Source organism: Cryptococcus neoformans, chromosome 10 (genome assembly GCF_000149385.1).
Source record: "Cryptococcus neoformans var. neoformans B-3501A chromosome 10, whole genome shotgun sequence".
In the NCBI taxonomy this organism is placed as follows: Eukaryota; Fungi; Basidiomycota; class Tremellomycetes; order Tremellales; family Cryptococcaceae; genus Cryptococcus; species Cryptococcus deneoformans.
Window position 1 is genome coordinate 1,070,031 of NC_009186.1, and position 15,978 is coordinate 1,086,008.

A 15,978-nucleotide genomic window follows, 5' to 3' on the forward strand; every position below is an offset into this window, starting at 1 on the left:
CCGTCAACTTCAATAATGTTGATGTCGTGTTGGTCAAGCGCAATGTAGAACACTACAGATTATTAGCGATGCGCCGTCAGGGATAAAAGAAAAAACTCGCTAGCCAAAGCAGACATGTTTATTACCCTTATCTTGTACTTTTTCCCAGCTTCAAATGGAATACTCAAGTTGTCGCTAACCGCAGCACCATTCGCCACGTCTTCGGCCGAAGGATAATACTTGCCGTCCTTGACGAGATAGATGACAGCCGAGTCTGGGACTGGTTCCGCGCCCGTAGGGTTCTCCCATGTCAAAAAATCGTTGGTCAACAAATCCAGATGTTGGCGGTGGTACCAATCGGAGACTACCAAGGTGTAGTCATCGTCCCAAGTCAGGTCGTCCGAGCGGCCTGTGGCGTTTTGAGGTTCAATTACTAGGGCTATTCCACATCAGCTTAAAAATTATCGTTATCGGTCAACGGAAACTTACGAGATCTCAACCCGTCAACGTACTGTCCCAAGTAATGTCCGTGCATCCAAAACGTGCCCGCCTGTAAATTCGTGTCAATCACATAATCCAGCGTCTCACCCATCGGTATAGAACACTGCGTGATTCCGACCGCTCCGTCATAGTAGTTCGAGCCGTTGAAGGATATTCCGTGAGTGTGCAAAGCGGTACCGATATTGGGATCGTTGAGACCATTGTATGCGTGGATGAGAATGGTGTCTCCTTGGGTTGCCAGCAATGGTGGAGGACTGCGCAGAATGAGCTAGCAGATTGCAATTTACGACAAAAAGACTAACGGCCATGAACCATTGACACCAATTACTCTTCTTTCAAAAAGCTGTGAAAACGTCAGCTATCCATCTTAAACTATCTGTTAATCCGAAATACGAGAGAGGACGACTAGTCGGAGAATAGAAAGAGAGAGATACCCACTCCGTCGGGGTTAGCCACAGCGTAGCTGATGTTCCACCAATGCTCAATTGTGGCCGCTGAGACTGCTTGGGCAAGCAGAGGTATTGTTGCGAGAAGAGCTGATATACGGGTCATGGTGGCCACTTTTAAAGATGTATTAAACAGGTAATGTTGTTAAAACATCTCGAAAACAGTTACTTTACGCTTTGAAGACGTCTCAGCAGCCAGCGGCGGCTATACTACAACAATCAACGCCCGTTGCTGCTGGTGGCTGCTGCCGCCGCCGTTGTTGTACCATACTAATAATAATAATAAAAAAGAAGAAGAAATGAAGCGCTGACGTGTAAATAAAGTTCGGCCGATTGACCGGACATAACCGCCGACGACCTCCACCACTTTTTTTGTCCCGACCATCATTTTTCGCCAGGCGCTAAAAAAATACATAATTAAGGTGATAATAGGACCTCCACATCTTGGCGGCGTCATCACGAAATCCCAGATGGGACTCGAGGTGGATATGTTTTTTTTTTTTTTTCTAATTGTCTTTTTTTTTTAATCTCGACTCGTCCATTAAGTGACAGATATAGATAATGTTGACATGTATTGATTCCTTGTATATTTTATATTATACCTACCATCAACATACTCTCGGAAGCCCACAATGCCTTCTGTTCCTCCTGGAGAAAAGGCGCCACCATCTACTTCCGCTCCGGTGCCCGACTCCGATGCCTGCCCCCCACTTTCTACTACCTGTCAAGACCAAATCCAAAAAGAGTCAGCAGCCGCTGATCCAATAATTCCGGCAACCTCCACCGCCATTCCTCAAGCTTCTCCTGACCTCACTTTGCGATGTAAGTATGAGGGCAATGAGAAAGCTGATCTGACGGACGAGGGCAAACAACTATACAATGATGGTTGCGCGAGCTCAACAAGAACCGTTAGCGAAGAGACACCTCCCGAGTTTCAAAGTAGTTCGCTCCCACCAGGATGTAGCTGGGGACCCGAACTCGCTCCTGACCTCCTCAACGCCCTCAAACTCGATCCATCTCATTATCCATCCACCACATCCTCGGTCGGAGCTTCCGCCGGAGTTTCCGAAACCGTTCCCCGCATTATATGGGTATCGTTCCCTCCAAGCTGTCCACATAACCCTTTCTTCTTCTCTCGAGCTCGCAAGCTTGGTATCACGGCAGTAGCGACATGCTTCACTCTGTTAACCAGCGTGAATGTCTCGGCGTACTCCATAGGGGAGACTTCAATGTGTAGAGATTTAGGTATCTCCACCGAGATTGCGGCCGTCGGGCTCGGTATCTACTGTTTCGTGAGATTTCTGTCACTTTCATCTGCCACGTCTTGTTAATATAGATATAGGGCTTCGCCATAACTCCAATGATCCTCGCACCTCTCTCTGAAGAATTCGGCAGACGATGGACGTACGTCGCCGCAGTCTTCATATTCCTTGTTTTCCACATCATGATGGCGGCAGCCAAAAATCTCGCGACCATGTTAATCGCTCGAATCATTCAAGGTTGTGCTGGAAGTGTAGGCTCGACATTGGTGGGCGGCACCATTGCGGATATCTACCTCCCTGTCCAGTGCGCATTTCGTCCTAATTTCCTTATCGTACTTTTCTGCTAACAAGGATGAAACAGGCGAGGTCTGCCATCGGCAGTTTTTGCATTCGCAGCAATCGCAGGGAGTGGTATGGGTCCAGTTATTTATGCATGGGTTGAATCGACCCCACGTTTGGAATGGAGGTGGATATGGTGGTTACAGTCAAGTGCGTATTCTACCGTTTCTTTATTTCTTCACATACAGGGGCTAACTCTCGTAACCCGAATAGTGACCATTGGTGCCCTCTTCCCATTCATCCTACTCATTATGCGAGAGACACGTGAATCCGTCATCCTTCGTCGACGAGCTGCAAAACTTCGCAAGGAGCACCAATCTGGAGACAACCATGAAAAAGGCTATCATAATCTCTTCCAAGCTCCAGACGGGGTAATAGGCAGGTTCACAGCTAGGAGTGAAATGAATAGGATTGGATTATGGGAAGCTATGCGCACGAGTGCCCTCAGACCATTCAGTATGTACCTTTCCCTCCTTTTGACTCCTGCAGATCGTTATTGATGTCAAATCACTGCGTAGCCTTCCTCATCGTTGAACCAGTTGTTGCTTTCTTTGCTCTTTGGATGTCTATCGCTGTGCGTCATTCCTTTTCTGCAATTCATTACCGCACGCCCGCCTCTACTTAAAAAAGGCTGACCAAACTTTCTGGCGACAGTGGGGAGTTTTATACATCCAAATCGGCGGTCTCCCTTATGTGTTTAGAAATATCTACGGTTTCTCCACCAATCAAATCGGCCTCATCTACCTCTCCATCGTGATTGGCGCTCTTATCGGCTTCTTTGCTAATTTTGTCCAGGACGCAATCTACCGTCGTCGTTTCCATTTGGACGGTGTCGAAGCTCGACTTTACGCCCCAATGGTCGCCGGAATAACTTTTCCTTTGGGTTGTTTCTTGTTCGGGTTCACAAGTCTTCAGAGCATTTATTGGCTGGTGCCTTGTATTGGGATCGTCATCATTATTGCCAGCTGTTTGACTATTTACATCAGTGCTTTCGTGTAGTAAGTCTGATTTCTCCACGTGCCCCCCACCTGATTATTGATTATTATCTGCTAGTCTGTCAGAATGTTACGGCTCATACGCCTCTTCCGCCATAGCAGCCCAAAGTTTCCTCCGAAACGCATTTGGAGGTGCGTTTTCAATGTTCACTGTCAAAGTACGTCCTTCTCTTATTCTACTTCGTCGCTGGCGTCGCTCATAAAAAAAGATGTACATCGCTATAACACCCCGATGGACAATCTTCACATGGGGTGTTGTCGCCCTCATTCTTGCCACGGTACCTTTTATTGCCTTCTACAAAGGTACTGTCATCCGTGCCCACTCCAAGTATTCCAAAATTTTAATGCGCGAGGAGAGAGAAAGGATCGAGAGGGAGAAGGAAAACTGAGAGGATCGAGAGGGAGAAAGAAGAAGTATTTAGATGGGATGGGGTAAAACGGGGGTTCATGGAGTAGTAGATAGGGATTGAAGGGGTTGGAAGAAGTGAAAGACAATGGGTGAGTATAGGGATCACAGAGATTTAGATTTAGATTTGGATGTAAGAAGACAGCATTTTATGGATGTAAGTAGACAGCATTTTATAGTACACCAAATGCAAACAATTTCGCAACAGTTATACTCCTGCTATATTGTAAGGGCAATCCAGTGCGATGATTAGGGTTACTACCTGGCAATGGGGCATAAGCTCCTATTGGGTAAACAAACAACTTCCCACATCCTATTTACAGTACCTAACATCCCACTATCCATGTGACTGCTAATATATGTTTCTTGATGACTGGTTGGCCATCCATCAATGCCCCTGTGTTAGAGTCGTTCTTCCTTCCTTTAGACGATCAAGCGATGATTAAATAAAGGGCCTAAAAGGAGGGGAGGGGCCAGACGAAAAGGTCTAAAACACTTGAAGTCTAGTCATGCAACAGATTCCATTATATATAACGTGTACTGTAGACGTGGTCGCCGTGGAAGGAAGAGGGGAGGAAGGGAGGGAAACAGGCCCCGCCGACACCCCCTATCGGCCCTCCATAACATTTGTATACGTCACCTTGCTTCTCTTATAATGTCCTTGCTTGCTCATCTTCCTTCCTCTTTGGGATTGCTCCATGAGAGATATTGATTCAAGTTTAATGGAAGGCACGATCTATTTACAGCTCTGTTCTCCTCTCGTCTTGAGAGTAGATTGAAGTTATTTATCGAGACCTTCCTACCGTTTCTTTTGCGAACCATTGAGTGTGTCGCACTTGTAGAGAGAAGTGGCATTGCCGTTTGGAAATAGATCCAGAATACGGATTAGCTGCTGCGCGATGTCCAATATTTTATCAACCAAGAAAGGAATAGGAGATTGATTTTGTCATACCGTGTCATAGCGAAACGTATAAACTTAACATCAACTTCACCATAAATCTTCATATCAATCTTCCATTCCCTTCCACTGATTCCATGAGGTAGCTTAGTTAAGGAACTTGGAGGCCTAGTATCAAAAGGAACGCGAGCTCAGCTTCATTTATCACAAGAGTAAGGTGGTATAAAGAGATGGAGAGAAAAAAAAAAAACTTACCATATTTGCAAGACCGGAAAGACCGCCAGAGTTAGAGCCACCAATCATCTACAGTCATGACATTAGCCTTATATCGTATATGGAGATGTTTTAAGGGAGTAAAAGTGGTCTGGGGATTGAAAAAGGGATACCTACGCCGGAAACCTGACTCTTGAGCATCATCTTCATGATGACCTGACCAGCAGAGGTGACAGCGTCCTGCTTGTTGCCTTGGACGTTGCCTCCAGAAGAGTCAAAAAGCTTGGCAGCTTCAGACATGGCCATACCCATAATCTAGTCGCATTAGTCAGCTTCCTGTTCAAAAGGCTTTTTGAGAGGAGAGAAGAGGTCGCAAGGTTGGCAGGTAAGGGAATGAAGAAGAAACGGACCTTGGACTGCATGTCACCGCCGCCTTGCTTGTTGCTGGAAGTGTCAGCACCGCCAGAGGTGAAAGACTTGAGGGCTTGCATAGCAGCGGCACTATCAAGCCGTAAAGGTCAGCACGATTTCGTTTCCTTTCAGAAGCCTTGCTCAACCACCCTCACCATCTTCATCGCCAACGCCAACGCCAGACTGAAATGAAGCAGGACAAAAAAGGACTTACGCTCCGAGGGAGCTGGAAGTCATTCCGCTAGTGTTACCTTGGCCATACGCCTGCTGGTGATCCCTCTGAACCTTTCCCTCATCAATATCGGTGTCATTTTTGTTCATGTTGCCGATGAAAGACAGGGCAGAGCTGAAGAGGGACGAGTTCTCGTTACCATTAGAGTTGTGCTGGTTGGCAGCGCTGACGGCGGTGTTAGAGTCGACTATAAGAGGAATTAAATTCAATAAACGAGAGAAGATTTAGAGGGAGATGCAAGAGAAGGACTTGGACTTACTGTTGGGAAAACCAGAGTTCCCGGAGGACGCACCGCCTTGACCGTGAGGACGGTTGTACTCGGATCCACCAGTCTGACCGTAACCCTGGTTCTGACCGCCGTAGTTCTCTTGCTGGCCGTAACTACCAGACTGTTGACCGTATCCACCAGACTGTTGGCCATATCCACCAGACTGTTGGCCATATCCACCAGACTGTTGGCCATAGCCCTGGTTCTGGTTTCCACCATACTGCTGCTGATTGTTGTCGTTGAGGCTGCCTTGGTGGTTGTTGCCATAAGAGTCGTTGTTATTACCTTGCTGCTGGTTGTTCTGGCCACCGTTGACTAATTACACAAAGAGCACCAAAGAAATCAGCTACCGATCATCGGGAGAGGCCACATCAACCCGAAGTAGAAGCGTTTCAGCTCCTTGAGTACTTACGGGCGTTCTCGAGCTGCTCCGTAGCCATCTTTTTGAGATAATCCATGTTGTTAGTTTGACTGTGAATATACGTGGTAGGGAAAAAGATATAGATTTTTTAAGGGGAGTATTTAGATGGAAAAGAAGAGAAGAAAGATGAAAAAGAGGACAACAATTGATGATCCTGAACTACTGGTCCGGGCGTACGGGAACGAAGAATAGGGGCGTTAAGTGACAGGGGGGACTTAGATTATTCGGCGCGCTGATCAAATGATTACGTCAGATAAAGGGGCCCCGGCGACTGCGATACCAGATTGGGCAGGGGTGGAAACGGAAAAGTCCAGGCGGCGACCGAAACAAACAGTCCGATTACCGACATGCCTATTTGACATAAAGTTGATCCTGCCGGTGATAACGTATAGGCCTGCGCCTCAGGCACGTGCTGTCTCTGAGTGACGAGATCGTCCTCGAAGCCTCATCGTCAGCTGAACCTAAAACACTACTTCCACCTCGTTTTTTCCTCCTTTCAGTCACCTTAATTCATCACCTATAGTCGTATATGAGCGCTTCATCCCAGCCTAGGCTTAGTGTAAGAGAAGCGGCTCTTGCCGCTGTCCAAGCACGACTTAACCCGCCACCTTCATACGACAGTTCATCCGCTCACGCCTCAAACCCCGGCGTCAGTGGCGCCGCTCCTCAAGCCGCAACGAATAATGGAAGCACTGTCGCCGAACAGACCCCTTTCTCACCCCCCGGTTCAAGGGCGAGTCCAAGACCTACCTTCACGGATAAAGAGGAGAGGGAACTGAAACTGAAGTTTGGGAAATTGTTGGATCGCGGGATCGTTAGGGATAATGGCTATAAAGAAAGTGCGGAAGCTGTTGAGGTTGGTTTAATCCTTGACATGAGACGCAGCCGATGTCTATTGTTTAAGGGAGGTGCTAATCAAGGACATTTCTAGACATTATTGAAGATTGCTAACAATATTCTTTCGAGCGATGATCCTAAGTACCGAACTATCAAGGCCACCAATGGCATGTTGCAGAAGAAGGTTTTGTCGGTGAAAGGTGGCCATGACTATATCATTGCTGTAAGTGATGTCTCTCTCCCCCCAAAGACTGCAAGCCCCCAGTTCTCCGTTCTTGGCCGTTTGTCACCCTTTCGCAATCCACAGTGCCCATCTTATCCAGGGGTTCTTGCTACCACTACTTATGCTATCTGTTTGTTCGGAAACTGATACTATTCTTCGAATAGCTCGGCTTTCGGACGAAGACAGTCGATTTCGTCAAGATATACGTGTTTGAGAAGACACTTCGGTCGACACACGAGCTCAAGATTGGTGCAGAAATACTTCAAGGCCACGTACGTCTACTTTCACCAGATCTCTTCCCAAATTCCCTCTAACCTCGTGTATTAATATTCTAGTTAACATCTCTCAAAGAAAGAGTGAACCTCTCATCGCAATCGCTCCTCAATTACAACCAAGAAGAGGCCGCCCGCCGAGCTCAAGCACTCCGCGAAATTGAAGCCGATCGTGAATCTGTAAAGATCCGGGCAGAGAGGGAACGACAAGCTCGAGAAACCAAAGAGCAGGCTAAGAGGGAGAGAAGGGAGAGAGGGGAAGCCGAAGAGGCCGAGGAAGTGGTCGATAGGGATGATGAGAGGCGGAGGGAGATGGCAAATGCTGTGGTCAGGAATGATAGAGACTATAGGCGCAACACTGTTGAGGATGAGTATAGTGAGGATGACGATTATCCTCCAACATATGGGGAAACTTTCTTTGGGGAAGGAAGGAGGTTGGGTGATTAAGAGTATATGCTTACACGTAATCATGTTTGATAAGAGTGATTGAGAATAACGACCGTTGAAATGTTGTGTAAATGTTCATTTGTTGAAATAGACTTATACTGTTGATGAACAACGTAGCCAGTACCTTGATCTACATGATTACAAAATTGATGCGAAGTCGTGGGCAACAACAGATTAACGTTTGATGAAAAGCCTACGTTTGGAGGGCACGCTGTTTATGGGACCAAACTACAGCGGCACCCTCGCGCCAGCTCCTTTCCGACCCTTTCCATCTTCAACGCGTTATTATGGTGCCCGATGGACATCATGGTAAAAGATACGATGCTTCTATATCCAATCGTATCTTTATCTCACCGAAATACAGAATAAAATTTCTCAAAGTGAGTTGTTGGAAACAGGGGTGTTTTTCGCCGAATTTCACATAGCCAAATTTCCCGACGAACTCCCCCAGAGAACCCGCATAGCCTTTTCAACACGCTATGGTGTGGATTTCGCGAGGTATTACTTTTATCGTTCTGCATGCATACAACTAAGTTTAATTTACTTTTCCCTCTATCAAAAGGTACTAATGCTATGCAGTTATGTATGGTAAAATGTTGATACACATTGGTCATATGACTAGCGACCGCTTCTCCTATTAATGATATTCAGTTCACGTTTGCATGGTGAAACACACCTTTGACATACCATAGACATAAAAGTATACAAGCATCGGGGAAGATAGTCAAGGTTGCGTTGATCTCCACAGTGTCCTTATCCATATGGATTATTTTGGGTCGGATCTGCTGATTTATTCCTCCTTATAGAGTACAAAAAGTTTTCAAATTCCTTGCGAGAGAAAAACGACTGAAAAAATCATTTCAGCGGCCGAAATCTGTCAAACCAGCACGCCATTTCAAGCACAAGGAAGCGAGAGGGACCAAGCAATGGAAAGCAAAGCTAGCGATGGAGGGTATACGATGTTGGACGGAGGGGAGTTTGCAGCGAAGTCGATGTTTATCCACCTAACAAGATAAAACACTCATGAATCGCAGTCCTTCCTATCGTCAGCATGGTGATTTTATTTCTTCACTGGTAGTCAGTCAGTGCTAACTACTGTATAGGTTCACCGCTATCCGTTCTTCGCTTTCGATTGCCTCTCATACTCCGCTCGCTTTCATTTTCTTTTCCATCCCATCATCTTCATTAAAAACTCAGTTCGGAGGACGGCACATAGTGAGACCCAGTGAGAGTTAGACATTGTTAGTTAGAATGGTCTCATTTATCTGAAGTGGTTTGCATCTGCTAGAATGAAATTGCGGCGCGGTAGATAAACCATAGTACCTTGATGATATAAGACAATCTTTCCATCCAGTTTTTACTGAGCCTCGACCATTTTCAAAACCTGCTCTGCTAGCGCATTCGCAGCTAGAGGATTGCCACCACTGATTAGCTCCCTATCCACCGTAATTCTGCCAATCTTCTCTCCTAGTCCTTCAACCATCTCAGCACCAGCCTCACGGAGAGTACTCTCCACCCTTGGCACCTCGCCTCCCCACAGGGTTTCCATCATCTTCTCCTCCGCATCAGACCACGAGGTAATCTTGTACCCCTTGTACAAGAACGTCCCTTCCGGCGTCGCCTTGGTGCTCAACAGCCCATAAGGCCCATGACAAATCACCGCCGTCGGCTTCCCCTCATGATGGAAATGGGCAAGGATCCTTCCCAGCTCCGGATCGGCCCCTAGATCAGCCAGCGGCGCATGGCCACCTGGAATAAACACGGCCGCGAACCCATCCAGTTCCTCATCCGAGATGCTTTGGAAGGTCCTCGGTGACGCAAATCCGTTCTCTCGCATCATCCTAGCGATGAGGTCGTTCTCACGCTTGCGTTCGTAGAAATTCAAGGCGAAGGCCACGAGGCTCTCGCTGGTAGGGTCGGGAGTGGGAGTCTTGCCAAGCGGGGAGGCGAAGGTCACTTCGCAGCCTGCCGAGAGGAATTTGGATAGTGGCTTTGCCAGTTCCATCAAGAAGAAGCCAGAGCTCTGGTCTGCAGTGGTCTCTCCGCATTGAGAGGTTTTGTGGAGAGGGATTGAGGACGCGTCGGACATGATTATAAGGATCTTCTTGGGAGACATTGTGGATAAACTGGGATTAGATGCGATTTTGACTCCAAGATACTGAAAATCCAATCGCTTTTATTTATTCCTTGGAGTTCGTTACAGTTTGTGTCGAACTCAACGGATTAGCTGAAGTTGACATTTATTATTAGAATGATACGTCGAATTGTTGTATGACATATTACGTCATGCCTTGTAGTCAGTTGTCAAGTCTTGCAAAATCAGATGACGTTGTAGTGAATTGTGCCGGCAGTCATCGGGGCGAAGAAATGGAAGGCGGAAATGCAATTCCAACCCTTGTCATATCTTCCCATCTAAATTATACCACTTCTCGTCGAGAATCTTATTCTCATACACCCATCTTATCTACACAGACACGTACAATGACACCATTCACTCTCAACTGAGATATCATCTCTACTGGTGGCATCTCCACTACATTTGGTACGCACGACCTTGTCGTCGACCCCGGCCTGCCATAACACTAAGAATGTCAACCACCCAAGATCGCCGCGGTCGGCTCCTGCTCCGTCCATTCCGCTCAATCGTTCATTGACAAGCTCAAGGAAAGCTCCGAGGGAAAATCATGGACTTGGGGAGTGAAGAATGGTGTTCTCGATGGTGCCAAGCCGAGGGGCATTTACGAGGAAATATACAACGATCCTGTGCGCAATCTGGGATCATCTTAAATGCTATGATAAGGCGTATTGACGTACTGTTCTCACAAGTAGGGATGTTACAGCCGTCTACGTAGGCACCCCACATGTCCTCCACCACCGTAACGCAAAAGACGTTCTGTTGGCTGGTAAACACGTCCTCGAGAAGCCTGCTTGTCTCGAAGTCGAAGAGTTGGAAGAGTTAATCAAGATTGCTAAGGAAAAGAAAATTCTTTATGGAGTGAGTCATTTGTCTTTGTCTCCTTCTCCTTTTACCCTCTTCCATCTTTTCCTTTGTAAGCATGTATGCTGATGAGCAACGTCGCAGAGCTGTGTGGACTCGATTCCAACCCATCGCCTACGCCGTTGAAGAAGTCATCAAGTCCGGTATTCTCGGTAAACCCAAGCGTTTTTCTGCCGATTTCTCCATGGGCTGGGACATAGACGGTACGCTTTCTTATCCCTGTCTAACAATCCATAATCATTACTAATTTGATACCATTTCAGCCTCGCCCGACTCAGCCAAATGGTCAACCCAGCTCTCGGCGGTGGCTCGCTCCTTGATATGCCTGCCCACCCATCTGTCTGGGCCATGCTCCTCGTCCACGGCCACCCTATCAGCGCCGATAAAAACCCCAAGGTGCTCTTCACCCATCAAACTATTTACCCTCGTTCTGGAGTAGATATCAATTCGAGGTGATTGGTGGAGTGGAAGGGACTTTGCCAGGGAATGTTGATGCCGATTTGGATAATGCCGGACAGGAGAATTTGGCCGCGGTTTTGCAGTGTGAGGAAGGAGATTTGGTCGTTGCCTGTACGTTACATCTCTCGCTCCCTCATTTATTCCCTTTTCCCTCGCGCTGACCTAATCCTTCTCCCTCCCCTTTCTTCCCATATAGATCCCCCTTTCCAATTCGAGACATTCTACATCCATCCCCGAACCCTCTCGCTCCCCGGCCTCAAAGGCACCATCACTTCCACCATTCACCATCACCCTCTCCATGATGGGAAGAATGGGATGTCATACGAAGCAGATGAGGTTGCGAGGTGTATTAGGGGTGGAAAGATTGAGAGTGGGAGGATGCCATGGGAGGAGAGTAGGGTGGTGCAGGGGTAGGTTGATAAGGTGAGGAAGGAAGGGCCGAGCGAGACTGCCAAGCTGATGGGGACTGCTGGACAATAGATCGGGAAGTGGCAAGTAATAAGTGTCGAAGACTCTTGTGAAATAGATGAGATGTAGGAAGCTGAAACGAATATGCGACATCGTTGTTACTGCTTTTTCATCTAAACCGTATGCATGTCGCCAATTTCAGCTACCAAGCGCATGATTCGACTTGCTAAATGGCTTAACATAGAAGGGTCTTGTAACTCGTGCCAGAAACGAGACTGACTAGTAACTTGATTCCGGTTCTTTTCTACGTTACGTACCATCTCCACTACTTACAGCTGCCGTCTTTCTATAGCAGCAGCATGGAGGTGATATGTACGATTGTAACCGCTATTGTGCATTCAATTCCGCTACAGTGTGGGGTCATATCGATAAGAAACCGCGACGTGGAAGACGCATTCTTCTCTGGTTCTTCCCGTTGTCTCTGCTCATACTCTTTAGAACTCAATACGGTTATCGCAGAGAATATGGCAGCGGCGACAGCTCCTGCGGACTGGCCTACTTACCACTAGACAACTTTGTAATCGTAAGCTACTCTTGGAGCCCTCTAAGACCGACATATGGTTGTATGACGTACACGCAACATATCTCTACAAGATAATAGTGTCTATCCGATTTACAACTTCCAAAATGTACAACAAACAACTATTCCACTCGCCTCTATCCACCCACTCAACAGCCGAAGCTGTTTCCAAAGGAGAGCGAATCCGATTGTATGATCAAGAAAAGAAGTGATGGTGCATGATGTATGATGCAGGGATCTTGATATATATATTAGGCAGTACAAGAGCTCTGAGCGTACATCGTGCCGAAGAACAATAAGGAATATGGGCAATAATGCCGAAGAACAAAAAAGAATAGAAAGGTACGAAGAACAAAAGAGAAAGACAGGCACGCCGGGCTATCGCCGAATAGGGATGCGTAGGGCGCGGATACCCTCCACTTCAACAGTTTCCTCATCCCCGGGACAACAAGACGTCCATCTGCTCCCGAGTCACCAACTTCACCCGTACCCCGAGCATCGCTAGGCGGCCCTTAAAAGCCGCCAACGTAAGCTCGCCCGACTCTGGGTCGATATCTTCAAGGTCGATATCGACAGGGTCGGACTTGTTGACTATTTGGGGGGGGTCGTCGGGGAGATCGTCAAGGATAAGAGCTCCCTTATTGGAGTCGAAGGACGTGTCAAACGACGAGTCTGACTGTCCAGAGGAGTCACTGTCGACAGAGGAGGGAGCCCTAGAGCATCTGGCACCTACAGTAGATTCGTAAGCGTAACTGCAACGTGAAAGATTATAAGGTGCTCACGGTCATTGGAGAGGTGGGAGGTCATGATGGACGTCTTCATGTCCAACATTTCCTTAGGAGCGGATAGCCTCTCCAGGCCCCCCCTGAACTCTTGCGGTGCAGTGGACGTTCGAGTGTCAAACGCCTCAGCACGACGAGAAGAGGAGCCTCCGCCTGCACCCCTACCGCCAGGACGAGACCCTCCGGCTGAACCAGACCCTCCGCCTCGTGAGTTATCGGCCCCAGGGCCGGAGTTTCCGCCTTGCGAGCCATCATTATCCTTGCCAGGCGGCTTGTCGTCCCCCGGCTTGTCCTCTTCACCTTTCTCTTCATCATGCAAAGTCGCCGATGTGCGCTTGTTCCTCTTGGTCGAATGAAGACTGTGTCGCCTGCTCCCAGCCTCTAATCCTTTCAAACTCATGTCGGCGGCTGAATGAGCGGTCGCATCAACAGGAACACGATGAGCAAAAGGGAGGGGCAGGTCGTTGAGGAAGCGTTGCGCTGGAAGTGCCGCTGCATGGGCAAGAAACAAGAGGATGGTCGCATCGAGGTGATACCTTGCCTCTTTATTCAAAATGGCGTTGGCACGGTCGCTGATCAGACAATTGGGAGGCGACGACCAAAAGTCTTGCAGCTCTGCGAGTTCCTCGACAGAGTAACCATCTGGCAGATATCCAAAATGTCGTCTGGCTTTCTCCAAAAACTCACTATCTGCCTCTAGGGCAAGTACGGGAATGTCTGGGGTCGAGTCTCGATAGAGATACACAACCCGATAAAAGTATTCATTGACTATAGAGAGACCGAAAATACAACCCGAGATGGCGTAGCCCAAGATGATATACCACATAGTCTGAAACACGCCTTCCTGGCAGAGGTAAATGAGAGCTTTCTCGTCGGTTTGTCTTTTAGCCTCGCCGATAAGAAAAGTCGCTAGTTTCATCCACTTCAATTCGATGACCGCATAAAGCGTTCGTTTCCAGCCCGATGAGCAGCTGAGATCTTTGACAACGCCGATAAGAGAGGCGTCAGGAGTAGTGGCACCATCATTTCTTGATCTGAGACTGTCTTGTGAAGAAGAATGCTTCGGACACATAAGCCTCTAGTCATCTTCTGCACAAGCCCGAGGACTCACGACTCCAAGGACTTTTCCCGTCTGTCGTCTGTATGCATCCACCAGATCTAGCTTCTCCCACTCTTTGTCCTTTCTGCTGTAGAAGACCGATTTCAAATTTGACTGATGAAAGAAATCGGTAGCCCTCGTTATGTGGTTGTAGTTCTCTTGGATGAACCGATCAAGATAGCGACGAAAAACACTGTCATCGAACATCTGCTCGTCCTCGATCATCCCGTCCCTGTACTCATTGGCCCATGGTTGGCCCAGATAGTCAAATCGGCATGTCTCATCGTAGGAGCGGATAGTGAGGTATTCAGAGGCCTCATAAGGTTCGCTGAGGTCGAAGGGGACGAGAGAGAGAGGATATGGTCGGTCTTTGTTTTTAGGGTGGCCGCCGTATGCAATGGGATCGTCACGAGGGGAATTTGAATTTTCGGGGAGTGTTTGATGTGATGAGACGAGCGAAGATAAAGGTGAGTCGGAAGCAGAGGCGCGGGATAATGAAGTCAAGGGCGAGCCTGAGGCAAGTTGAGCTAGTGCCGCAGCTCGTGTCGACGCGCATTCTCGTTCCTTTGTATCGGGCGAGGTCATTGAGAAAGCGGAGAACGGAGCTAGGGTGTTATAGAGGTTGCATTTTTTCGTTGTTTAATTTATTGGGTTGTCGTGTGTGTTACCCGAATGAAAGAAACTACTTAAATAAACAACTTTTTAAAGAAAAGAAAAAATAATCCAACCTCCTCTTCCTCATAAGACCAGCGTCCTCGCCCTTGCCTTTACTAGCTCGACACCAATCCGTTTCTCCATTTTCTCGAACCCCCCCACCGGCATCGCCTCCCTCCACTCCTTCCATTCGTCTGCTGTGCTCCTGCTCATCAGGCCACCAGTGGAAAGGATGATCGGTTTAAAGACCCCACCAGTGACTTTCGGAGCGTTCTTCGAGACGACCTGACCCACCTTGTCGAGCCAGTTCACGCACCGGTCCAAGCAGAAGCCGGCCAGTTTGCTGTTGGGGGTGCTGGGGGTGGCTGTGCTCCTCGCGTCTCGGTCCCCGAGGGAGTAAACCTTCAGGTCGTAGTCAGTGAAGGCCAGAGCGCTGGAACCTCTGACCCGAAGGTCGTTTCTCCTTTGTCCCGACAGCGTGTGGGGCTCAATCTCAACCGTGGCACCTTGGATTTGTTTGAGGTGTTGATAGATGACGCGGTTGATGGCATTGTGCCGGCGCTGGGTCCAGGGGTTGCGGGCGCGGCAAAGCTCGTCGTGACCCAAAGGTGAGTCCGACCCACAGAAGCGACAGACAGGGATCGAGGAGCCGACCAGGGTGCGGTCATGGAGACCAGAGGCAATCTCGACATTGGAAAGGCGCAGGGGTTGAAGGTAAGGGATAACTGATAACCAACTTCGGCCGAGTCTGGAGGCATTCTCGGTGAGTCGCTTGCGTTCAGTGTCGCCGAGATTATGTAGGATGGCTTCCTGTTGCGATTCCCAGAGTTCTGCGCATCGAGTTCGTT

At 48.2% G+C, this 15,978-nt stretch overlaps 7 protein-coding genes across 7 annotated transcripts in view; 3 read left to right on the forward strand and 4 right to left on the reverse strand.

The window, feature by feature from the left end:
* The window catches only part of CNBJ3410 (hypothetical protein), a gene marked incomplete at both ends in the record, with an annotated part of 2,257 nt that extends 1,225 nt beyond the window's left edge, over positions 1-1,032 (reverse strand). Inside the window, 5 exons of the mRNA XM_767972.1 lie at positions 1-52; positions 101-418; positions 469-734; positions 783-823; positions 919-1,032. The exon at positions 1-52 is cut by the window's left edge and continues 724 nt beyond it. Of these exons, the coding sequence (XP_773065.1) occupies positions 1-52; positions 101-418; positions 469-734; positions 783-823; positions 919-1,032 (791 nt within the window). The remainder of the gene's footprint in view (positions 53-100; positions 419-468; positions 735-782; positions 824-918) is intronic.
* A 526-nt stretch (positions 1,033-1,558) lies between these two features.
* Positions 1,559-3,911, forward strand: CNBJ3420 (hypothetical protein; the record flags this gene model as incomplete). Its single annotated transcript, XM_767973.1, has 8 exons — positions 1,559-2,218; positions 2,269-2,492; positions 2,550-2,677; positions 2,741-2,983; positions 3,046-3,101; positions 3,182-3,525; positions 3,581-3,680; positions 3,732-3,911. The coding sequence occupies 8 exons, from the start codon at positions 1,559-1,561 to the stop codon at positions 3,909-3,911; spliced, it is 1,935 nt and encodes a 644-aa protein (XP_773066.1).
* Positions 3,912-4,973: 1,062 nt separating this feature from the next.
* CNBJ3430 (hypothetical protein) lies at positions 4,974-6,408 on the reverse strand (the record flags this gene model as incomplete). Its single annotated transcript, XM_767974.1, has 7 exons — positions 4,974-4,994; positions 5,082-5,129; positions 5,217-5,354; positions 5,450-5,540; positions 5,665-5,869; positions 5,942-6,265; positions 6,363-6,408. 7 exons carry the CDS (start codon positions 6,406-6,408, stop codon positions 4,974-4,976), a joined length of 873 nt encoding a protein of 290 aa, XP_773067.1.
* Positions 6,409-6,900: 492 nt separating this feature from the next.
* CNBJ3440 (hypothetical protein) lies at positions 6,901-8,150 on the forward strand (the record flags this gene model as incomplete). Its single annotated transcript, XM_767975.1, has 4 exons — positions 6,901-7,227; positions 7,303-7,431; positions 7,596-7,703; positions 7,767-8,150. The coding sequence occupies 4 exons, from the start codon at positions 6,901-6,903 to the stop codon at positions 8,148-8,150; spliced, it is 948 nt and encodes a 315-aa protein (XP_773068.1).
* A 1,357-nt stretch (positions 8,151-9,507) lies between these two features.
* On the reverse strand, positions 9,508-10,266 carry CNBJ3450 (hypothetical protein; the record flags this gene model as incomplete). The annotated part of the gene is made up of 1 exon (XM_767976.1): positions 9,508-10,266. One exon carries the CDS (start codon positions 10,264-10,266, stop codon positions 9,508-9,510), a length of 759 nt encoding a protein of 252 aa, XP_773069.1.
* A 940-nt stretch (positions 10,267-11,206) lies between these two features.
* Positions 11,207-12,106, forward strand: CNBJ3460 (hypothetical protein; the record flags this gene model as incomplete). The annotated part of the gene is made up of 4 exons (XM_767977.1): positions 11,207-11,351; positions 11,545-11,718; positions 11,804-12,017; positions 12,088-12,106. The coding sequence occupies 4 exons, from the start codon at positions 11,207-11,209 to the stop codon at positions 12,104-12,106; spliced, it is 552 nt and encodes a 183-aa protein (XP_773070.1).
* Positions 12,107-13,028: 922 nt separating this feature from the next.
* CNBJ3470 (hypothetical protein) lies at positions 13,029-15,061 on the reverse strand (the record flags this gene model as incomplete). The annotated part of the gene is made up of 3 exons (XM_767978.1): positions 13,029-13,324; positions 13,378-14,437; positions 14,489-15,061. The coding sequence occupies 3 exons, from the start codon at positions 15,059-15,061 to the stop codon at positions 13,029-13,031; spliced, it is 1,929 nt and encodes a 642-aa protein (XP_773071.1).
* Between the last annotated feature and the right edge of the window lie 917 nt (positions 15,062-15,978).